The 25,089-nt window shown below is 47.0% G+C and overlaps 1 protein-coding gene across 1 annotated transcript in view; it reads right to left on the minus strand.

Moving 5' to 3' along the window:
- The window catches only part of cfap299 (cilia and flagella associated protein 299), a 1,211,155-nt gene that overhangs the window by 717,740 nt on the left and 468,326 nt on the right, over positions 1 to 25,089 (minus strand). The window contains exon 3 of the mRNA XM_070871067.1: positions 17,842 to 17,932. Within this exon, the coding sequence (XP_070727168.1) occupies positions 17,842 to 17,932 (91 nt within the window). The remainder of the gene's footprint in view (positions 1 to 17,841; positions 17,933 to 25,089) is intronic.

The following is a 25,089-nucleotide window of genomic DNA, read 5'->3' on the forward strand; positions in this document are numbered from 1 at the left end:
GGCTGAACAGTCCAATACGAGAGCCACAGACTCTATCACAGGTGGGACAGATAGTCGTTGAGGGAAGGGGTGGATGGGACAGGTTTGCCGCACGCTCGTTCCGTTTGATTTCTGAATGCTTTCGGCAACGAGACTCGAGGTGCTCAGCGCCCTCCCGGCTGCGCTTCCTCCACTTAGAGCGGTCTTTGGCTACGGACTCCCAGGTGTCAGTGGGGATGTCGCATTTTATCAGGGAGGCTTTGAGGGTGTCCTTGTAACGCTTCCGCTGCCCACCTTTGGCTCGGTTACTATAAAGTAGTTCCGAGTAGAGCACTTGCTTTGGGAGTCTCGTGTCTGGCATGCGAACTATGTGGCCTGCCCAGCGGAGCTGATCAAGCGTGATCAGCGCTTCAGTGCTGGGGATGTTGGCCTGGTCGAGAACGCTATTGTCGGTGTGTCTGTCCTCCCAAGGGATTTGTAGGATCTTGCGGAGACATCGTTGGTGGTATTTCTCCAGAGACTTGAGGTGTCTACTGTACATGGTCCATATTTCTGAGCCATACAGGAGGGCGGGTATTACTACAGCCCTGTAGACCATGAGCCTGGTGGCAGTTTTGAGGGCCTGGACTTTAAACACTCTTTTTCTCAGGCGGCCAATGGCTGCACTGGCGCACTGGAGGCGGTGTTACATCTCGTCGTCAATGCCTGCTCTTGTTGATAGAAGGCTCCCGAGATATGGGAAGTGGTCCACGTTGTCCAGGGCTGCTCCGTGGATCTTGATGACTGGGGGGCAGTGCTGTGCGGTGAGGATAGGCTGGTGGAGGACCTTTGTCTTACGGATGTTTAGCGTAAGGCCCATACTTTCGTACGCTTCAGTAAATACGTCAACTATGTCCTGGAGTTCAGCCTCTGTATGTGCGCAGATGCAGGCGTCGTCCGCGTACTGTAGCTCGATGACAGAGGTTTGGGTGGTCATGGACCTGGCCTGGAGATTGCAAAGGTTGAACAGGTTCCCACTTGTTCTGTAGTTTAGTTCCACTCCAGTGGGGAGCTTGTTGACTGTGAGTGGAGCATGACGGCGAGGAAGATTGAGAAGAGGGTTGGGGCAATGACGCAGCCCTGTTTGACCCCGGTCCGGACGTGGATTGGGTCTGTGATGGATCCGTTGGTAAAGATCACAGCCTACATGTCATCGTGGAGCAGCGGAGGATGGTGACGAACTTTTGGGTGCATCCGAAAAGGAAGAGGACGCTCCATAGACCCTCATGGTTGACTGTTTCAAAGGCCTTTGTAAGGTCAAAGGCGGCCATGTATAGGGGCTGGCGCTGTTCAGGAAAATGCATGTAAACCTAGCATGCAGCTGACTGTCAGCGTATCTTAAAGGAAACAATGAAAAAAAGAAAGACTTGCATTTATATAGCGCCTTTCACGACCACCGGATGTCTCAAAGTGCTTTACAGCCAATGAAGTACTTTTGGAGTGTAGTCACTGTTGTAGTGTGGGAAACACAGCAGCCAATTTGTGCTCAAGCAAGCTCCCACAAACAGCAACGTGATAATGACCAGATAATCTGTTTTTTGTTATGTTAATTGAGCGATAAATATTGGCCAGGACACCGGGAAGAACTCTCCTGCTTTTCTTTGAAATAGTGGCCATGGGGATCTTTTACGTCCACCTGAGAGAGCAGACGGGGAACACAAACATCTTTCAGGTAAGTTTGCATTTAAGCTTTTGGACTGGATTTTTTTGATTTTATTGAAGTAGTGGCTGGCTGCAATACATGGTAAAAGTGTCTTAAATGTGTAGGGAGTGTTGCTGGATGCTTGCAAGACCTCAGATGGTGGAAGGTGGAAGGCCTCTGAGAAGACAGAAAATGTTACAAATACTCAGCAGGTCAGGTAACATCCATGGAGATAGAAACAGTTCAAGTCTCAGGTCAAGATGCTGCCTGACTTGCTGAATATTTCCATCATTTTGTGCTATCATTTCAGATTTGCATCAGCTGCTCGCAGAGGGAAGAGGAAGACGCAGAAGAAGAAGAAACAGGAGGAAGATGCTAAAGAGGAGGAAGCAGTAGAATAGGAAGCAGAAGAAAGGACGCAACCCAGACAGATCTTTTCTGACTGGGATATCGGGATGGAATCAATGACCAAAACCCCAATTCCCCTTTCAACATTTGTCCCACACCTTACCTTCCCTTTATTACTGACCATCACATCGTCCTCTTGGCTACAATGCTGAAATTAAAGCCACCTCAAAGCAAACTTTCTAATCCCATTTTATACATCTATCCATCCAATATGACATCAAGAAATCAACTCATCACTGTTATGCATTCCCTTAGTGATTGCCTTGCATGTGCCTTTGCCTATCCTACTGATGTCACACAGTGCTACCCCAGTATCTGCAGCATGGCTGGTGGAAGGCTGCAGACTTTCAGTGGGGGACACTGCAAATGGCCTTGCTGGTCAACCTTGAGGAGCTGGTGGCTGGGAGTGTGAAATCAAGTGACGGTGTTTCTTCTCTTCATCATCACTCTCCTCTCTCTCTTCTTGGTCAACCACTGGCTGGGCAGGCTACATTTCTTTGGTGTCTGAAATGAAGAAGGCACAAGGGTGGAGTTATGGTGAGGGCAGGAAAGCAAGAGGTACATACTGTATGAGGATACCACCATCTTGTATCCTTTCTGCCCCACCACTGACCAAGGGCTCAGCCATGCCCCTACTAAGAATGGCCTGCACCATCTCTTCCAAGGGGGTGAGGTGAAGCTAGGAATGAGAGGTGTGCCTTGTGATTGGTACAAATTGTTGGTAGGTGAATGATTGGGAGGGAGAAGTCGTGCATTGAGCAGTGTGTGATGCTAGTGATGCAGTTGGTAGGAGACGGCTGTTGAAGATGCATTCACTGACCTTGACCACTGGTCTGAAGTCATGAAGCTTCTTTGGGCATTGGAGCCAGATGGTGGGGCGACACTATGGCACCAATGGGCTCGGTGATGTGGTCCCACTTTGTTCTTTCTGGAGGGTCTCCTGGCATCCTGTGGATAGAAGAGCTCTCTTGCACTATTGATCCCTGCACAAAGCTGGAGTGCTGCATGCAAGACTCTGGGTGTCCCTTCTCTGCTTTGCTGAGCCACTTGTGTTAGTGCTTGTCATGTATTTCACCATCTTGCAATGACTATAAGTATGTAACTGTAACTCATGCATACTGTACCTGTACCCTTGTAATGCACACGCTGACCACAGGGAGTGAGCTCCTCACCTGGGCTTCCAGGTATAAAAGGGGAGGTCCCACCCAGGATTAGGACTCTTCAGTCCTGGAAATAAAGTGAAGGTTACAGTGACCGTGTCTTATATATCCATGCCTCGTGTGAGTTTGTAACAAGGTGCAGAGACACTACATCTGGCGACAAGAATCGGGAATCACCGAACCACGAGGATGGCCACCAGTGGCACAGAGGAATGCTACTGTGTGGGCGAGGACTGGGACGACTTTGTGGAAAGACTCCAGCAGAGCTTTGTCACAAAGGACTGGCTGGAAGAGGCAGCAGCTGACAAGCGGAGGGCGCATCTACTGACCAGCTGTGGTCCACAGACGTATGCGCTGATGAAAGACCTGCTCGCACCCCAAAAGCCAGCGGACAAGTCCTTCGAAGAGCTCAGCCAGCTGATCAGTGAGCATCTCAAGCCGGCAAGTAGCGTACACATGGCCCGGCACCGGTTCTACTCTCACCGACATCGGGAGGGTCAAAACATCTCGGACTTCGTGGCGGAACTGCGGCGTTTGGCTAGTCTCTGTAAGTTCTCCGATGCCCGCAGGGGGGAGATGTTAAGGGACTTTTTCATCGAGGGCATTAATCATGCCGGCATTTTCAGGAATCTCATAAAGACTAAGGATTTGACTTTAGAAGGGGCAGCGTTGATAGCTCAGACCTTCATGGCAGGGGAAGAGGAGACCAAGCTAATTTATGCACACAGCCCTGTTTTCAATGTTGCGATGAACCAGGGAGTTAATGTTGTAAAAAGAACACAGAACACCACAGGCAGGCAAGGGCAATTCGACACCGCCCAGGCAGCAATGAGCTCCAGGGTGGGCCTGCAACAGGGACAATGGAAAGGGGATCGGCAATTCACGCCAACACGAGGAACAATGCAACCTGTGATGGGACAATTAACACCTTCCATCAGAGTGCAGAGAAACAGCCAAATGAGTCATCAGAGAGGAATGCCTGGGAATAGACCTTTTGTTAACAGCAATCTCAGCTCATGTTGGAGATGTGGGAGCAGACACACTGCAAAAATCTGCAGGTTCCAACTTTACACCTGTAGGATTTGTAATGTAAAGGGACACTTGGCCAGGATGTGCAAAAAGGCAGTAGCGAGGCTAGTCTGCGAGACAGACGAACCAGACGAGGGGTCTGAAATGCAGGATGAGGCCTGGGGAACAACCATGGATGCTGAAGTTCAGAGAGTTCATGTGGCTGACGTCCACAGCTCATACACAAAAACGCCATCCATGATGATGAAAGTCTTACTGAATGGCATCCTAGTGCACATGGAGCTGGATACCGGAGCTAGCCAGTCCCTCATGAGTGCCCAACAATTTGAGAGACTATGACCACACAGAGCTTGCAGGCCCAAATTGGAATGCATTGAGACGCAGCTACGTACGTACACCAAAGAGATCATCCCAGTGCTGGGCAGTGCAAACTTGGTGGTAATGCACAATGGATCACAGAACCGGCTGCCACTCTAGATTGTTCCGGGAAATGGCCCCGCGCTCTTGGGGAGGAGTTGGCTAGCTGAGATGAATTGGAAATGGGGGGATGTGCACACCATTTCATCCGTGGAGCGAAGTTTATGCTCGCAGGTATTGCAAAAATTCGAGTCACTCTTTCAACCCGGTGTCGGAACGTTCAAGGGCACCAAAGTAGTGATACACATCACTCCAGATGCCAGACCAGTGCACCACAAAGCCAGAGTGGTGCCATACGTGATGCGTGAAAAAATTGAAAGTGAACTGGACAGGCTGCTCAGAGAGGGCATAATTTCGTCCATTGAATTCAGCGACTGGGCAAGTCCCATTGTTCCCGTCCTCAAAGCAGATGGCTCGGTTAGGATTTGTGGTGACTACAAAGCCACCATCAACCGAGTGTCACTACAAGACCAATACCCGCTCCCGAGAGCGGAGGACCTTTTTGCCACGCTGGCAGGTGGTAAGCTGTTCATGAAGCTGGACCTCACTTCGGCCTACATGACTCAGGAACTGGCTGAAGAATCCAAGTTTCTGACCACCATCACGACACACAAAGGATTATTTGTTTACAATAGGTGTCCATTTGACATTCGTTTAGCAGCGGCTATCTTTCAGCAAAACATGGAAAGCTTGCTCAAGTCCATCCCTGGAATGATCGTGTTCCAAGATGATATCCTTATAACGGGTCGAGACACTGAGGAACACCTCCGCAAATTGGAGGAGGTGCTATGCCGATTGGAACGGGTAGGCCTGCGGCTGAAAAAGGTCAAGTGCGTGCTTTTGGCCCCAGAGGTCGAGTTCCTGGGCAGGAGGGTTGCCGCAGACAGGATCCAGCCCACTGAACCAAAAACTGAGGCGATTCGCCGGGCGTCCAGGCCCGGCAACACGTCGGAGTTGCGATCATTCCTGGGACTCTTGAACTATTTTGGGAACTTCCTGCCGAACGTAAGCACATTGTTGGAGCCATTACACATGTTCCTCCATAAAGGTTGTGAATGGTCTTGGGGGGATTGTCAAGAACAGTCTTTCAATAAGGCGAGGAACCTGCTGTGTTCCAACAAACTGTTGACTTTGTATGACCCCTGTAAAAAACTGGTTTTAACATGCGATGCGTCATCCTACGGGGCTGGGTGTGTGTTGCAGCAGGATAACGATGACGGCCGACTCCAACCGGTGGCTTACACCTCCAGGTCGCTCTCCCAGGCAGAGCGTGGATACGGCATGGTCGAGAAGGAGGCACTCGCGGTGTGTAAGGTGTGAAAAAGATGCACCAGTACCTTTTCGGTAGATGATTCGAGCTAAAGATGGATCACAAGCCGTTAGCATCCCTGTTGTCCGACAGCAAGGTTAATGCGTCAGCTCGCATACAGCGATGGGCCCTCACGCTGGCTGCGTATGACTACATCATACGGCACCGGCCAGGCACCGAAAATTGCGCTGACGCGCTCAGCAGGCTCCCACCAGCTACCACCGAGGGGGCGTCGGAGCAGAACGCCGAGATGGTCATGGCCATTGAGGCTTTTGACACTGTGGGCTCCCCCATCACAGCCCGCCAGATCAAACTCTGGACCAACAGGGACCCCCTCTTATCCATGATAAAGAAATGTGTCCTGACTGGGAATTGGGTGCCCGCACACGTTTCAGAGGCGGATGGATGAACTCTCCATCCAAGCCGACTGCCTGTTATGGGGCAGCCGGGTAGTCATGCCCCAGAAAGGAAGGGAAGCGTTCATCAGGGAACTCCACAGCGAGCACCCTGGCATCGTGTTAATGAAGGCCATTGCCCGGTCACACGTGTGGTGGCCGGGGATTGACTCAGACCTGGAACACTGGGTTCGTAGGTGCACGACGTGTACCCAGCTGGGCAATGCCATGTATTCACGTGGACTATGCGGGCCCGTTCATGGGAAAAATGTTCCTGATCGTTGTCGATGCATACTCGAAGTGGATCGAGTGCATCATATTGAACTCGTGCATGACATCCATCACTGTGGAGAGTCTGCGTACAGTTTTTGTGACCCACGGTTTGTCGGACATCCTGGTCAGCAATAATGGCCCGTGTTTTACCAGCCATGAATTCCAGGAGTTTATGTCGGGCAATGGGGTCAAGCACGTCTGGACAGCGCCATTCAAGCTGGCCTCCAATGGCCAGGCGGAACGGGTGGTCCAAGTTATAAAGCAGGGCATGCTACGCATCCAAGGACCCTCCCTTCAGTACCGCCTATCGCGCCTCCTGCTGACCTACAGGTCCCGGCCGCACTCGCTCATGGAAGTCCCGCCAGAGGAATTCCTCATGAAACGCACGCTCAAGACGTGGCTGTCCCTCATTCACCCAGCCCTGGCAGACATTGTTGAGGGCAAGCGCCAGTCCCAAACCGAGCTCCATGATCGAGGCTCAATGGGGAGGTGTATAGAAATAGATGACCCGGTATTTATTCTTAACCATGCTTTGGGACCCAAATGGCTTGAGGGCACCGTAATTGGCAAAGAAGGAAACAGGATCATGGTGGTCAGACTAAACGATGGGCAGATATGCTGCACACACTTGGACCAAGTAAAGACAAGGTTCAGTGCAGACACGGAGGAATCGGAAGAAGAGCATGATGAGATAGCACCCACACCACTGCCAGTGCACGAGCAACAAAGACAGCCCTCAGCATGCACAGTCCCTGCAGCCAGGCCAGACAGGCCGGAATCACCTCAAGTGACAGAGACGCGTGAGAGAGTGCCGACCACCCGATAGACTTAACCTCTGAAACTAAAAGACATAAGGGGGGAGGTGATGTCATGTATTTCTCCATCTTGCAATGACTATAAGTATGTAACTGTAACCCATGCATACGGTACCTGTACCCTTGTAATGCACACCCTGACCACAGGGAGTGAGCTCCTCACCTGGGCTTCCAGGTATAAAATGGGAGGTCCCACCCAGGATCAGGACTCTTCAGTCCTGGAAATAAAGTGAAGGGCACAGAGTGACCGTGTCTGATATATCCATGCCTCGTGTGAGTTTGTAACAAGGTGCAGAGACACTGCAGTGCTGAAGCACTTACCCATTTTTTTTAGGTGCGGAAGGGAATTAAGCTTTAAGAATTGAAGACTACCATTTAGGACTTCATTTTAATGTAAATTTTTTTTAAAGGCAGTAAAGGCTGAAAACTGCATTTTTAAATTCATTTTAATTTTTATTAGTTCAGAAAACATTGCCCTTTTAATGCATTGCTCTTTTAATTTCCCACAATGCCTAGCGAACTCTGTTGTCTCGATTCCAGAGGATGTTGGAAGCTGGAACACTGCTTCTAGATGGAAACTTCGCCTCCAACGCCACCAGTAGGGTGCTACATGGTAAGTTAGCACTGGGCTAAAACTTTTAAGCCCCTCAGCGCAAATTTTTCTCTTGTACCGCTTCACCCATTTTCATCAGCTGTTAACCTGAGGCCACAGTGACACTGGCAACTTTTGTAGCTCTGGCTCTCCCTCCTGAAAAACTAAGTATGAGAATTCCCACCGGGTGCAGGAATGGGCTGAAGTTTCATCCCGTTGAAGGCCGAACGTCAAGCAAGAAATGCAGCCATTGGCATAGCAGGACGGGCCAGAATCGCTCCCTCCTTTGTTACGAACTATCTTGACACCACCAATAGGTCAAAGAAGCAGCATGAGTGGGACTCACAGGGATGTTCTTGGGCAAAAGCAAAATACTGCAGATGCTGGAATCTGAAATAAAAACAGAAAATGCTAGAAATCTCAGGCGAGTCAGGCAGCATCTGTGGAGAGAAACAGAGTTAACGTTTCAGGTCGATGACCCTTTTAGGGAATGGCTCTGGCCTGGAACACTTCAGAAGACTATAGGTAGCCACAATGAAATGAACCCTCTTATAATGGGGGCCCATTTCCATCTTTTACTATTTCAGCTCCACGCGGCTTTTAAAGTGCGCGACTTTGCACTCCCTACTCTGGAAAGTGCCCATACTGGTATGGGTGCCGACCTATTTTACATAAGTGGCCTGACTCTGATGTCATTGAAGGATTGAGGATTTTGCAGCCAGGCAGGGGTTCATTACAAATATTCAGTTTTTTTGTAACTGCTGAGATCAAAGTTTGTTATGTCCATAGCTTTATTACTAAATGCAAACTTTTATAGAAATGCAATGCAATATTGTGGTCTGAAAAACTGGCAAACAATTACTGATCCTATATTGGCACATATGAAACTGATCTAAAGCTAAAGGTGACTGAAACCAGACTGCCTCCAGGCCTGACACAAATTAAATTAGCTGCTTTCAACAGAAACATGTCCCCAAAGCTTGAAAAGCATCTTCAGCATACTGGGTGACCACATCACCCAGGATGTATGATCAGTGCCTTGTCTATCAAAGCGAACCTAGTCATTATTTTTGCAGGGGGTAGAAAGTTGGAAAGGATTGAAGTTACATTCATATTAAGTGATGCACTTGGCAATATAAATCATGACACAAGAATTACAATATTACATGGAACAGATGGAATAAACTGGAACATCTGAAAATTGTCAATGTCATAAATCTGCAAACAGCGAAACAAAATGCCTAAAGGATGGCACAATCTTATACTTGGGTTTACTCAGCTATCAATCATTGTAATCATTAACAGAATTTTTCATAACTTGAAGAAGCAGGTGCAAATTCATTTGATATAAAAGTATATGTAAATATCAAAGCAGCCAGAATCTAAAGGCACAGACGTTTTGTAAAAAATATTATTCTACATCAAAGAAATTAAACTGATGAAATCTCAAAATTATCTGAAGAAATTTTTAATTTTATTGCAGAGTAAAATTGATAATTCAAGCTCTTAAGTTATGTCATATTGGCATCATACAGATAGAGAAATTTAACACCAGCAATTTCCGTGGGGGTTCTCCTGATCTTCCGCTATGAATTCCCTAGAAGATCAGTGGAAGCCCCGGAGGAATGGCATAAACAGCTGTTCACGATATTTCTCTCGAGTGTCCGTTGATCTTCCACGGAACTCAGTGTGAGATCAGAGAACCCCCACGGAAATTTGACCCCATAATCACTGACATACACTTTCAGTGCAGATCTTATGTGTTCACCAAACTTTAACTAATTTCAATTACATGCCTATTCAAATTTCAAGCAGAAATACAATTGTTAACAACAGTTGCCATTAATTTCTCCCGATTGACCGGCAGAAACATTTTTTAACCTCCCACCTCCCAGCCTTAGCTTTTACATAAGAACATAAGAAATAGGAACATGAGTAAGCCATACGGCCCCTCGAGCCTGCTCCGCCATTCAATATCATGGCTGATCTGATCATGGACTCAACTCCACTTCCCCGCCCACTCCCCATAACGCCTTCTCCCCTTATCGCTCAAGAAACTGTCTATTTTTGTCTTAAATGTATTCAATATCCTAGCTTGCACAGCTCTCCGAGGCAGCAAATTCCAAAGATTTACAACACTCTGAGCGAAGAAATTCCTCCTCATCTCTGTTTTAAATGGGTGGCCCCTTATTCTAAGATCATGCCCTCTAGTTCTAGTCTCCCCATCACTGGAAACATCCTCTCTGCATCCACCTTGTCAAGACCCCTCATAATTGTCATGTATTCAACTATCATTGTAACCCATGTATAAGCTGACCTAAGTTGTACACCTTGAGAACATTGACCACAAGGGGCGAACTTGTGGGAGACACCCCTAACCTGGACTTTCAGGTATAGAAGGGGAAGCTCCACCCACCTTCATCACTTGAGGTCTTGGTAATAAAGGTAACTGGTCACAGAGTGACCTTCTCTCAAGTATGGGCCTCGTGTGCAGTTATACTGTATAGTAAGGACATATCATTGGCGACGAGAAACTGGGATTTAAACCACGTGAGCATGGCCACTAGCAGCACAGAAGAGAGGTACTGTGTTGGTGATGATTGGGACAACTTTATTGAGAGACAAGAGAAAAGTTTTGTCACTAAGGAATGGTTGGGACTGGATTCGGCCGACAAACGCAGGGCTCATCTCCTTACGGTTTGTGGATCCAGAACGTATTCCCTGATGAAGGACCTTCTAGCGCTAGGGAAGCCGACGGACAAGACGTTCGATGAACTCAGTAAGTTGATCGGGGAACACCTTAAACCGGCGAGCAGCATGTACATGGCGAGACACTGGTTTTACACGCACCGGCGGCAAGAAGGGCAAAGCGTTCCTGACTTTGTGGCAGATCTCCGGTGACTGGCGAGCCTATGTAAGTTCACAGATGCATGCAGAGCGGAGATGCTGCGAGACTTTTTTATTGAGGGCATCGGGCACGCTGGGGTTTTCAGGAAACTGATTGAGACCAAAGACTTGACCTTGGAAGCGGCGGCTCTGATAACCCAGACATTTATCTCAGGGGAGGAAGAGACCAGAATGATGTATGACAAAAATCTTGGCTCAAATGCGGCAAACGACGAGGGAGTCAACATTGTTAATGCGGCACACAGTTCTCTAGGCAGACAAGGGCAATCGGACATGCCCCAGCATGTAGTCGAACCCAAAGGGGGAATTCAACAGAGACAATGGCTAGCTGAACGGTGATTCATGCCATCGCAATGGACAATGCAGCCAGTAATGGGGCCATCAACACCTGTTAATGGTGCGCTTAAGGACAGTCACAGAGACAGTCAGAGACGATCGACTGGTAATGGACCTTTTGTTTCCAACAATGGGGCCTCAAGCTCATGCTAGATGTGTGGAGGCAAACACCCAGCCAGAGCTTGCAGGTATCAGCAATATACCTGCAGAAACTTCAAAGTCAGCGGTCACTTGGCACATATGTGCAGGAAGCCTGCAGCCAGGTTGATGTACAAGGAGGACGGGCCCGATGTAAGCCCTACGAGGCCAAATGAATACTGGGGGAAATCACTGGAAGCTGAAGTTCAGCGAGTTCATGTGGAGCACATATACAGTTCATATACCAGGACGCCACTGATAATAATGAAAGTGCTCCTCAATGGCATCCCAGTATTAATGGAGCTAGACACGGGGGCCAGCCAGTCCCTGATGAGTTTCAAACAGTTCATAAGGTTTTGTGTGTCCAAGGCCAGGAGGCCAAAATTTTTGCCGATTGACGCACAGCTACGGACATATACAAAGGAGATCATTCCGGTGCTAGGCAGCGCTACGGTAGTCATGACCCACAAAGATTCGGAGAACAGTTAGCCACTCTGGATTGTCCCGGGGAACGGTCCTGCACTACTGGGGAGGAGTTGGCTTGCTGTCATGAACTGGAAATGGGCCGATGTCAATGCAATTTCTTCTGTGAAACGAGTATCATGCTCACAGGTCCTGGACAAATTTGACTCATTATTTCAACCTGGCATCGGCACTTTCATGGGGGCCAAGGTAGTGACCCACATAAACCCGGACACCAGGCCAGTACACCACAAGGCCAGAGAGGTGCCATACGTGATGCGGGAAAAGATAGAATGCGAATTGGACCGCCTGCTGAGGGAAGGCATCATCTCGCCAGTCGAATTCAGTGACTGGGCGAGCCCGATCATGCCGGTGCTCAAGGCGGATGGGTCGGTCAGGATATGTGGTGATTGTAAGACCACCATCAATCAGGTGTCACTCCAAGACCAGTACCCGCTACCGAGAGCGGAGGACCTCTTTGTGACGCTGTCCAGTGGCAAACGTTTTTCAAAATTGGACCTGACCTCAGCTTACATGACCCAGAAGCTGGTGAGTGAGTCGAAGAAGCTGACCACCATCACGACACACAAGCGGTTGTTTGAGTATAACAGATGTCCGTTCGAGATTCGTTCGGCCGCCGCGATCTTTCAGCGAAATATGGAAAGCCTCCTCAAGTCGATTCCAAGGACGGTGGTTTTTCAAGACGACATCCGCATCAGGGATTGCGATACTGAAGAACACCTCCACAACCTGTAGGAGGTGCTATGCAGACTGGACCGGGTAGGGCTGTGACTGAAAAAGGCGAAGTGCATCTTCTTAGCTCCAGAGGTAGAATTCATGGGGAGGAGGGTAGCAGCAGACGGGTTCAGACCTCTACTGCGTCCAAAATGGAAGCGATCCAGAGAGCACCCAGACCCCACAACACAACGGAACTGCGTTCGTTCCTGGGGCTCCTGAACTATTTTGGTAACTTTCTTCCCAAATTGAGCAAGCTGTTAGAGCCGCTACACATGCTCCTACGCAAAGGTCGCGATTGGGTCGGCGGGGACAGCGAGGAAAGGGCTTTTGATAGAGCACGCAATTTGTTATGCTCCAACAAACTGTTAACGTTATATGACCCATGTAAGAAACTTGTGTTAACGTGCGATGCGTCGTCCTATGGGGTCGGGTGTGTGTTGCAGTATATGAATACCAATGGTCAGTTACAGCGATAGCTTATGCCTCCAGAAGTCTGTCCCAGGCAGAAAAGGGCTACGGGATGGTAGAAAAGGAAGCGCTCGCATGTGTATATGCAGTAAAAAAAAATGCAGCAGTACCTGTTTGGAAAGAAATTTGAGCTGGAGACAGATCATAAACCCCTAACGTCCCTTTTAGCCGACAACAAGGCCATAAATGCGAATGCATCGGCCCGCATACAGAGGTGGGCACTTACGTTAGCCACCTATGACTGCACAATTCGGCACAGACCGGGCACTGAAAACTGCGCCGATGCACTCAGCAGGCTCCCACTAGCCACCACTGAGGGGGCAACTGAGCATGATGCTGAAATGGTCATGGCTGTTGAAGCTTTCGCAAGCGAAGGCTCACCTGTGACAGCCCGTCAGATTAAAGTCTGGACAAATAAAGACCTGCTACTGTCTTTAGTTAAGAAATGTGTCCTGAATGGGGACTGGGCAGCCACGTACGGGGCATGCCCTGAGGAATTTAAACCGTTTCATAGGCGCAAGGATGAACTCTCGATTCAGGCCAATTGCCTACTGTGGGGAAACCGAGTAGTCATGCCCCAGATGGGCAGAGAGGTGTTTATCAGAGAACTTCACAATGAGCACCCGGGCTTTGTCATGATGAAGGCAATTGCCAGGTCACACGTTTGGTGTCCAGGGATAGATGCAGACCTGGAGCTTTGTGTTCGCAGGTGCAACACGTGTGCTCAGCTGGGCAATGCACCCAGGGAAGCTCCCCTTAGCCCCTGGTCCTGGCCCGCCAAGCCATGGTCACGCATCCATGTGGACTACGCAGGTCCTTTCATGGGAAAAATGTATTTGGTTGTAGTAGACGCCTACTCCAAATGTATTGAGTGTGCCATTTTAAATTCAAGCACATCCTCTGCCACGGTAGAAAGTCTACGGGCAATGTTCGCCGCCCATGGTCTACCGGATGTCTTGGTCAGCGACAATGGCCTGTGCTTCACAAGCACTGAATTCCAGGACTTCATGGCAGGCAATGGAATCAACCATGTCAGAAGGGCACCGTTCAAGCCGGCCTCAAATGGCCAGACGGAACGAGCAGTGCAGATAATCAAACAGGGGATGCTCAGAATCCAAGGGGGTTCCCTACAAAGCCGCTTATCACGCCTCCTGTTGGCCAATAGATCCCGACCACACTCACTCACAAGGGTTCCACTCGCAGAGCTGCTAATGAAAAGGATGCTCAAAACCAGGTTATTTCTTATATACCCTACTATGAAAGAAATTGTTGAGAGCAGATGTCAGTCACAATGTGACTACCATGATAGGGATGCGAGGGCGCGATGTATTGATGTCAATGACCCTGTTTTTGTCCTTAATTACGTTACAGGGCCCAAATGGCTCGCAGGCACTGTGATTGCCAAAGAGGGGAATAGAGTTTTGGTCATTAAACTTACCAATGGACAAATCTGCCGCAAACACGTGGATCAAACTAAAAGGAGGTTCAGCAACCCCATAGAAGAAGCAGAGGAAGAACACGACGTAGAGTTTAATCCACCACAGGTGACCGAACACCGGAACCAAGTGGAGGAGAGCCCAATCACTGTGGGCAGTCCGGACAGGCCTGAGGCACCGCAAACAGCAGACACTCAGGCCAGCGCCCAACAACCAGAGCCCCAACTCAGGCGCTCTACAAGGGAGCGTAAACCACCAGAGAGACTTAACCTGTGATCCCAATAAGACTTTGGGGGGAGGTGATGTCATGTATTTAACTGTCATTGTATCCCATGTATAAGCTGACCTAAGTTGTACACCTTGAGAACATTGACCACAAGGGGCGAACTTGTGCAAGACACTCCTAACCTGGACTTTCAGGTATAAAAGGGGAAGCTCCACCCACCTTCATCACTTGAGGTCTTGCTAATAAAGGTAACTGGTCACAGAGTGACCTTCTCTGAAGTATGGGGCTCGTGTGCATTTATACTGTATCGTAAGAACATATCAATAATCTTATACATTTCGATAAGATCACCTCTCATCCTACACTAGTAATATCAGTGAAAGTTCTCCGGATTGCCTGCTGTAACTTTGACAGAAGATCAGCGGAAACCCTGGAAAAATAGTGCAGGTGGCTATTTGCCATTTCTCCAAGGTTTTTGCCAAAGTTATTGTCGGAGATTGGGGAATCCCTGTGTAATTTCTACCCATCCTCTGCTCTTTTGCTTTCTCATGATACTCAGAAGAAAGTTGGTGGAGGTGCCTTGCTCTGTACTGAATATCTTTCTTCTTTTAATTTTCTCGTCTGGGAAGAGCTTTCTCCCGTCTGCTCAACATCTCTCCCTAACTAAGGTTGTGAACTTATCTGAGAAATTGCTGGAATAAATCCATATCCCACTATTCGATGGAATAGCATATTGGTACAATAAAGTATTGAACTGCTGGGCTAAACACAATCGGCAGTAATTTCAACGGAGTTTCTCCCGATGATCCACTGCAACTTTAGCAGAAACAGAGGACGATTGGGAGAACCTCCGCAGAAATTCTATCCCACGTAATTTTATTTTAAGACGGGGAGGCAGCCATTTTGACTTACCTGTTTTACTATCACTAAAGAAAATGACATTTACTTTCTAGGTGTTGTGAAATTTTGGGGGGGAGATTTCTCCCATGGTGGAAGAGAGGAGACTCTTTGGTTATTTTAATCCGCACATTAACTTACTTATTATAAAAGGATTGAAGCCAACACCAAAGTAACACCAATCAGAAAATCTAGATCTATGGAGGTGAAATTTACCTACAGCTGGGGTGCAAAATGGGCAGTAGTGAATTGGTTGCCCGCTATACACCCTATCCAACTTCTTTTTGTGAATAATGGGCACTAGATTTACTACAATTCATTTTCTGTCCCCTGCCGAAGTCACATTTCATCGCCCATGTGTCTTCCTTTATCAACTTAATTAAATATTTTTTAAGATCAAATATTGAGTATAATTGGAATAGACACTGCTGGATTTCAATGAGTCACAAAGCAAACACTTAAAGTGCAAAATTTACAGTCAAACAGTAAGATTAAGCAAACAAGGAAAATACACCTCTGTGAGAATCTGACAGTGAAGAGTTAAGCACAAAGTGCGACTTGAAGTGCCGTCTTTGCCCATGTAAATACGATTTGATATACTTTGTAGAGTTTGCACAAAATGAGAATTGTCAAAATTACCTGTATGACTCATACTTTTTCCAGTAGTGGGTTTATTAAATGGGGGCAAATTTGGGTTAATTGAAAACGAAATAAACATTCCTACAATCAGCCTTTTTTCATCAAAGGGAACACTTCAGAGGACTTGGAAAATAGCAAAGGAAAAAAAGGAGTGTGTCAGCACAATATTGTTAGTCATATACTGTGCTATATTTTCTTCCTCAGGTTTTAAGCACAGGAAGAGGTACATTAGAAGCTGCTTAATTCACTGTTTTCTAAGTCAACTACAGTGGTTTCTTTGAATAGTCTTGAAAAGGAACAAGTTGCAACCAGTTCTTTTATACCAACTTCAATAACATAAGTTTAAAAGCTAGAATGGCTTATGCATGAAACTGTTTACATAGTCAATATTCAGTGGGAAAATACGTGTCCGCAGGTTCCAGTATCCCTTCTCTGGGCTATGTTTGATCTTGTAATTACAAATCCCACAGGCCCAGGTATAGGAAGGCCATCACTTTTTTTGTTGTTTGTTTTTCCAATCAGAATCCATTTTTTTTTCGTCAAGCTCTCATGCAAACCTTTTCAGCACTAATGTTCCTACACAAAATGCAGTATGCAAACTACATTTTCCAAACACTTACATCTATACATTTTTCTCAATCACTTGCATCTATATATTTTTGAAATTAAAATTAATTGAGTTACAGAACAAATATAACTGCAGCTATTGTATCATTTAGGAAAGCGAGGGCAAGTGTGTAGTGTCCTGTGGTGGGTGGTGATCCCTGTAACTGTAACAGTGAATATTATAAAAAGGAAATGAAAGAATTGAACAAGCACATAAAAATAAATCATACCTTAATTAACCTTTAGAGCACTAAGTTTCCTTTGGAGTTCCCAAATAAAAACACCATTTATATTATATTTATGCACATTCCTTTAGAGAAAATCTTAGTTTTCATTTACAGAAATGTTTGAACTGTTTCAAAAAAAAATTCAAACAATTATTATGCTGCTACAGTATCATGCTGCATGGTTAAAGGTATAGGGGATGAATTTCCTCAGGGCTTCTCCCACTCCACCGCCATAGATAGGGTTTCCACTGAATGTCTGCTGAAGTTACGCCAGCAGAGCGGGAGAAGTCCCAACGAGATTCACCTTTGTAGAATATTCATTGAACACACCTGAAAGCTGCAGCTGAAGCTGCTTGTAAAGTGGTGTAAAATGCTGAGATATTTCTTAAAGAGGTCAATTGCAGAAATGTATTTTTCAGTTAAAGGAAAGTTGTTTTGGTCCCATAACCAAACCCTGGGTGTGAAAATGGTCTTTGGTGGTAGTGCAAAACAATGATAATGAACTGGCAGCTCGTTTTACACCCTGCCTGATTTTCTTTTCCGTGGAATGTTATTGCCGTTCTGCACCATTGCCAAAGATTAATTTCAGCCCACTTATATTATTCACAGTAAATCCTGTTGAGATTACAGATCAATCCTTGTGCAGTTTCCTCCAATATAAAAATAAATTACATACAGGTTAAATACTTGATTATGTACTCACAGTCATTTTCCCGCTGCGGTTGGCGTCCTCTCGCTCTGCCAGTGCTATCAGGAAATTATCCGTCAGCTCTTTTCCTGCACTTGCCAATACTCTGCAAGGAGAAAATAACATAAATTGCTTTTTCAAAAAATTGCTTCAAAGAATCCTGCCAAACCCTCCCTGTGAGGCTAATGTAAAATGATGTACTTGTCAACAAGGGGATGCAGTTGGGAACATGTAGAACACAAAGCTCTAATCTGTGGAGAAATCAGCACTAATTTGGTCAGGTTGCATAAGACAAATCTCTTCCAAAAGGCTTCAGCAAAATAAATATTTAGAGTGGTAAGTGCAAGGGCTATGATTATTTCCATGTTCTTTTCCAAATACGACAATAAATGCTTTAATACATGCATGAATTTACCCATATAGCTCAAATATTTAAAGGATTACCCTACTTCAAAATGGTCACCCAATTGAAACTTGCAGCTCCCCGTAGGCACATAAGGGCCTCATAAATATGAAAAGTTCAGAGTTCTATGACGTAAATAGGACCTGGCACGGTTTTAATATTCAGTCACGTGATAATAAGATTAGTACTTGCTCCATTTACAGTACACCTATAATTATATAAAAATAAATGCATATTTACACCAGTATCAAATCATGAAATTTATGATGCGTACATTGTTGACATCAAATGTAAACATCCACAAATTTACACAAACATCAGTGACCTCTCAATAGTCATGACAATCATCGACTGAAAAAGCTGGAAGGATACCAATATCAGTTTCATGTACTAGAGCATTTGGTAATGGAACATATATCGATAGTTTTATACCACTATTGTTACACTGACAAGGTTTTATTTTATCTACTTCATACAAAGTGGCCTTTTTATCAATTACATTTAATATTTTAGCACAAACATGGTTACAGCTTAGCTGCCAACTAGTCAATAGAAGCAAGAAGTAACTGTTGGCCAAATTTCCCTGTTTAATTTTTACAAAACGATGTGCACAAACAGGTGTGCCAGATCAGTTAAAAAGAAAAATTGGACTACTTGCCCCTTTGAGCAATGCCAGTTTGCACCACCACCCAGCTATAACTGTGCGCTAATGAGTTAGCACGCAGGCACAGTGGCCACATCGACCCGCGCAGATTTTCCCCTGGGGCTCCGCTGGCAAAAAGTGCTTTGTTCCGCGTCCTTCGATTAGCGCACCAGCACGGCACACACACGCCCATGAAATAATCGCCGTGTGTGTCGATCCCTTTGCACACTTCGGGACGCAAGGTCGGCGTGTGGCGATGCCACCAACAGCTTCTCAGTGCGAGAAGCTGTGGTGGCTGTGGCGCCCCGGCTGCCCTTAAAGGGGAGGTGGTACCGCGGCAGCCGGCATCTTTTTTCTTTCGGTCGACTTTTCAGTCGGCCCAATAATGGCAGCCGCTGGTGTGGCCAGGTCGTCAACATACAGCCCAGCATCCCCTCTTGGGTGCCAGGCCTCTGGTCCAGCCGACACCCTCACTGGTGGCCCAGTGGGCACCTCGAAAGAGGCTGCAGAGTTCAGAGCGTCGCTCCCCTTTAAAAGGGGAGGGATGCTGTGAGACGTCAGCATGACATCATCAACGAACACCACGCGAGCCCTCCGTTAGCGCAACAACTATTTTGGGGGATCAAAGAGCCCAAATCCACGCCGGTGCTAAAAAAACACCTAATTTGAATTATGCGCTCCAAGCCGAATGCGAGGGCAAATTCGGTCCCTTTATCTATTCCTGCATTTACTCTGTGCAATGCTCCCAATCTAATGTATGCTCAGGAAAATTAGAAAAAAGAAAAAGTTGGTTGCTTTTTTAGGTCTTGTAAAAGGCCATTCGTGTGGGAGGAGGGGGTTAACGAATAAAAGTATTTTTTAACTCCACATCTATAGCTGAATGAGACTTTCTAACACACATCATAGATGTAGTGCCGATTGCTGGTTTTTATTAATGTGACAGGAACAGGAACAGAGGGCAGTCTGGTAGCGCAAGCCTGGAGCAGCTGCAGGGAGTTTTAAACATAAGCATCTCCCTGACAACGAAGGCAGCTCGAGCCTGGAGCTGTTACATAAGAACATAAGAACATAAGAAATAGGAACAGGAGAAGGCCATACGGCCCCTCGAGCCTGCTCCACCATTCAATAAAATCATGGCTGATCTGTTCATGGACTCAGCTCCACTTCCCCGACCGCTCCCCATAACCCCTTATCGCTCAAGAAACTGTCTATTTCTGTCTTAAACTTATTCAATGTCCCAGCTTCCACAGCTCTCCGAGGCAGCAAATTCCGCACATTTACAACCCTCTGAGAGAAGAAATTCCTCCTCATCTCTGTTTTAAATGGGCGGGTACCCCTTATTCTAAATCATGCCCTCTAGTTCGAGTCTCCCCCATCAGTGGAAACATCCTCCCTGCATCCACCATGTCAAGCCCCCTCATAATCTTATACGTTTCGATAAGATCACCTCTCATTCTTCTGAACTCCAATGAGTAGAGGCCCAACCTACTCAACCTTTCCTCATAAGTCAACACCCCCATCCCCGGAATCAACCTAGTGAACCTTCTCTGAACTGCCTCCAAAGCAAGTATGGCCTTTCGTAAATATGGAAACCAAAACTGCATGCAGTATTCCAGGTGTGGCCTCACCAATACCTTGTATAGCTGTAGCAAGACTTCCCTGCTTTTATACTCCATCCCCTTTACAATAAAGGCCAAGATATCATTGGCCTTCCTGAAAACCTGCTGTACCTGCATACTATCCTTTTGTGTTTCATGCACAAGTACCCCCAAGTCCCGCTATACTGCGGCACTTTGCAATCATTCTCCTTTTAAATAACTTGCTCTTTGATTTTTCTGCCAAAGTGCATGACCTCACACTTCCCAACATTATACTCCATCTGCCAAATTTTTGCCCAATCATTTAGCCTATGTCCTTTTGCAGATTTTTTGTGTCCTCCTCATACATTGCTTTTCCTCCCATCTTTGTATCATCAGCAAACTTGGCTATGTTACATTCAGTCCCTTCTTCCAAGTCATTAATATAGATTGTAAATAGTTAGGGTCCCAGCACTGATCCCTGCGGCACCCCACTAGTTACTGGTTGCCAACCGGAGAATGAACCATGTATCCCGACTCTCTGTTTTCTGATAGTTGGCCAATCCTCTACCTATGCTAATATATTACCCCCAACCCCGTGAACTTTTATCTTGTGCAGTAACCTTTTATGTGGCACCTTGTCAAATCCCTTCTGGAAGTCCAAATACACCACATCCACTGGTTCCCCTTTATCCACCCTGTTCGCTACATCGTCAAAGAACTCCAGCAAAATTTGTCAAACATGACTTCCCCTTCATAAATCCATGCTGACTCTGCCTGACCGAATTTTGCTTATCCAAATGTCCTGCTACTGCTTCTTTAATAATGGACTCCAATATTTTCCCAACCACAGATGTTAGGCTAACTGGTCTATAGTTTCTGCTTGGACCTCCCCAGAATCCAGGGAATTTTGGTTAATTACAACCAATGCATCCACAATCCCTGTCACTACTTCTCTTAAGACCCTTGGATGCAAGCCATCAGGTCCAGGGGATTTATCTGCCTTTAGTCCCATTATCTTACTGAGTACCATCTCCTTAGTGATTGTGATTGTGTTAAGTTCCTACCCCCTTATAGCCCCTTGACTATCCACTGTTGGAATATTGTTAGTGTGCTCTACGGTAAAGGCTGATACAAAATATTTGTTCAGAGTTTCTGCCATCTCCATGTTCCCCATTACTAGTTCCCCGCTCTCGCCCTCGAAGGGACCAACATTTACTTTAGCCACTCTTTTCCTTTTTATATACCTATAGAAACTCTTGCTATCTGTTTTTATATTTTGTGCTAGTTTACTTTCATAGTCTATTTTCCCTTTCTTAATCATTTTTTAGTTGTGTCAAAGGAACAAAACGAGAAATAATTAATTGAATCACTGGATAGGGAATGAATCTTAAAGACAGCTAATAACTGATTTAATTTGCTTCAATTGCTGAATTTCTAATTTTAATTTAATTTTTAATTATGGCATATATTTAATTTAGTTTAATTATAATTAATGTTTATTATACTGAGTTTACTATTGTATACTCCTTAATGTATTGTTTACAATGGAATTTAATTTTCTTTTTTTTAGTTTTTTCGTCTGTGTCTATCTGCGCATTTTGGTTGCCGCTTCAGACCCAAGCCTTTAACCTCTTTTTACACTTCCTTTTCCTGCTTTTTCTCTCTTTTCCTCAATGGTCAATATCTAACGTGTTGTAAAATTGTTGTGAAACTATTTTGTTGTGAACTCCTTGTACATCATTGAAGAGCACCACCACAAAAACAACATGCATATCTATTGCACTCCTCCTGTAAAATGTTTTATAGTGATTAACCAGGTGGAAAAGTAGACATCAGATGGAGGTATCCAACATCAGAGGAGAGGAGATTGCTTGCAGGGATGTAATGTTGGAGAAAATTGTTCATACAGTATGAAGTGAAGGATTTGAATACAACGACATGTATCTTGATGTCAAACATAGGAAACTGGCAAAACATGACAGGGACAGAATAATGGGAATTAATTTTAGCCTAATTTACTTAAAATGAACACAATCAAATCAGACCGCATTTTACACCCCACCCGATTTTACTGTTCATTGAAGTCAATAGAAATTAAAATTGGGCGGCATGTAAAATGGGTGGTCAATCTGATTACATCAGTTTCTCACTGGGCGGCTTAGGTTAAAAGGACTCCCATGGTTGAGTGGGAGACGATGCAAGCTGGTGCAGGATGGTGTCGAGTTGAACAGGGTGGCAGTGACTGAAGTCATCCAAACTGCCAAAGAAAGTGACCAATGCTTTCAAGTTTTATGTCACCCACAGGAGTCAGGTACTTTTTCTTATACAGGTTGAATCTCCCCTATCCAGAACTCCCTTATCCAGAATGACCCCTCATTCAGAACCATTCCCGGCCACCGGGTGGCGCATGCGCAGAACTCCGACAAGAACAAATTGAACAAATTGAAGTCCTTCCTCACTGCCGACTCCCGCAATCGCTGGCCTGACCCTGCGATCCACCGCCACCCCCGCCATGATCTCTCTGCCGCACTCCCAGCCTCAAGCCAGCCAGCCCCGATATCCCCTTCCTCAGTACCTGTACCATCCAATTTAACGTGACCACCCCTCATCTGCAAATATCCCTTATCCAGAACAGACCAGGTCCTGAGGGTTCCAGATAAGGGAGGTTCAACCTGTACCACTTAATTACATTGGTAAATAAGGCCTGTACCACCAGGCACCCAACCACATACACCAAAGTGGCATATGCGGCTAAAGTATGAGAAAATTGGTTGCATCCCCAAGATCAGGAGCAGGAGGATAGAGAGGCACATAAAAGGAGCCCGAGAATCGGAGGAGCCACAGGAGCAGGAGCGGGAGGATCGAGAGGCCCATAAAAGAGGCCCGAGAGTCAGAGGAGCCACAGGAGCAGGAGTGGGAGGAGCAAGAGGCCCATAAAATGGGCCCAAGAGTCAGAGGAGCCACAGGAGCAGGAGCAGGAGGATCAAGAGGCCCATAAAAGAGGCCCGAGAGACAGAGGAGCCACAGGAGCGGGAGGATCGAGAGGCCCATAAAAGAGGCCCGAGAGTCAGAGGAGCCAGCTGCCACATGGACAGAAAGTTTTTTTAAAATCAAAATCAAAGTGTGATGTCACAACCAAGTGGGTAAGTGATTGGCTGGTGGATTGGTGAGAATTTTTCTTTTTCCTTTCGGTAGGAAACCTTTGGCATTGTTGTAAGTAGCATCTGCCAGTAAATATATGTGATCATTATTATCTAAGGAGAGCCAGTTAATTAAATCGGTTGTTTGCTGAGTAGCAGCTGGGTGTGTTGTGCTAAGGTTTATGTGATAGAAACATAGAAACTTAGGGCCCAAGTTTCCACATGATTTGTGCCTGATTTTTAGGAGCGACTGGTGGAGAACGGACTATCTTAGAAATCGCAATTCTCCACATTTTTTTTTCTGCAGTTCTAATCAGGTAGAACAGTTCCACTTTGGAACAGAATTTTTTCTTCAAAAGGGGGCGTGTCCGGCCACTGACGCCTGATTTCAAAGTTTCCACAGTGAAAACGTACTCCAAACTAACTTAGAATGGAGCAAGTGAAGATTTTTGTAGAACTGAAAAAACCTGTTCTACACATTAAAAAATCAGACGCAGGTTACAAATTAGGCGTCCAGAATGAGGTGGGGGGGGGGAAGGGAAGTCATTAAATTCTATAATAAATCCTTATTTATAATTATACAAATATTATACAAATAAATCCAACCTGAATAAACATTTATAAGCAAAGAAAAGATTAAATAAACCATCTTCCTACCTGTGTGAAAGTGCTTCAGGCAGGCCTTTCGGGACCGAAGGCTGAACGGGCCGGCACGAGACTTCGGGCAGGGCCCGTCCCCAGCACCAGATTTACAGGTAGGTGGCGTCGGGTCGGGTCGGGGAGGTCCGGTTCGGTTCGGAGGGAGAGAGAGGGGGGGAGGGAGGGAGAGGGAGGGGGGGAGGAAGGGAGAGGGAGGGGGGGAGGGAGAGAGAGGGAGGGGGGGAGGGAGAGAGAGGGAGGGAGGGAGAGAGAAAGGGGGAGGGGAGGAGGAGAAGGGAGAGGGAGGGGGAGGGAGGGAGAGAGAGAGGGGGGAGGGAGGGAGAGAGAGAGAGGGAGGGAGGGAGGGAGTGGGAGAGGGAGGGAGAGAGAGGGAGGGGGAGAGAGAGGGAGGGGGAGAGAGAGAGGGAGGGGGAGGTCAGGTCGGGGAAGGGGAGGTCAGGTCGCGGAAGGGGAGGTCGGGGAAGGGGAGGGGGAGGTCGGGGAGGGGGAGGTCAGGTTGGATCCAGTCGGGGGGTGGGGGGAGCGGGAGCAGGAGCGCGGGTCGGGTCGGGGGGCGGGAGCGTGGGTCGGGTCGGGTCCAGTCGGGGGGGTGGGGGAGCGGGAGCAGGAGCGCAGGTCGGGTCCAGTCGGGGGGGCGGGGGAGTGGGAGCAGGAGCGCGGGTCGGGTCCAGTCGGGGGGGGGGGCGGAGCGGGAGCAGGAGCGCGGGTCGGGTCGGGTCCAGTCGGGGGGGCGGGGGAGCGGGAGCAGGAGCGCGGGTCGGGTCGGGGGTCAGGTCCAGTCGGGGGCGGCGGGGGTGGTTCGGGTCCAGTCGGGGGGGGGGAGAGTCGGGTCCGGTC

The sequence above is a fragment of the Pristiophorus japonicus genome, chromosome 2 (genome assembly GCF_044704955.1).
Source record: "Pristiophorus japonicus isolate sPriJap1 chromosome 2, sPriJap1.hap1, whole genome shotgun sequence".
Taxonomy (NCBI): Eukaryota; Metazoa; Chordata; class Chondrichthyes; family Pristiophoridae; genus Pristiophorus; species Pristiophorus japonicus.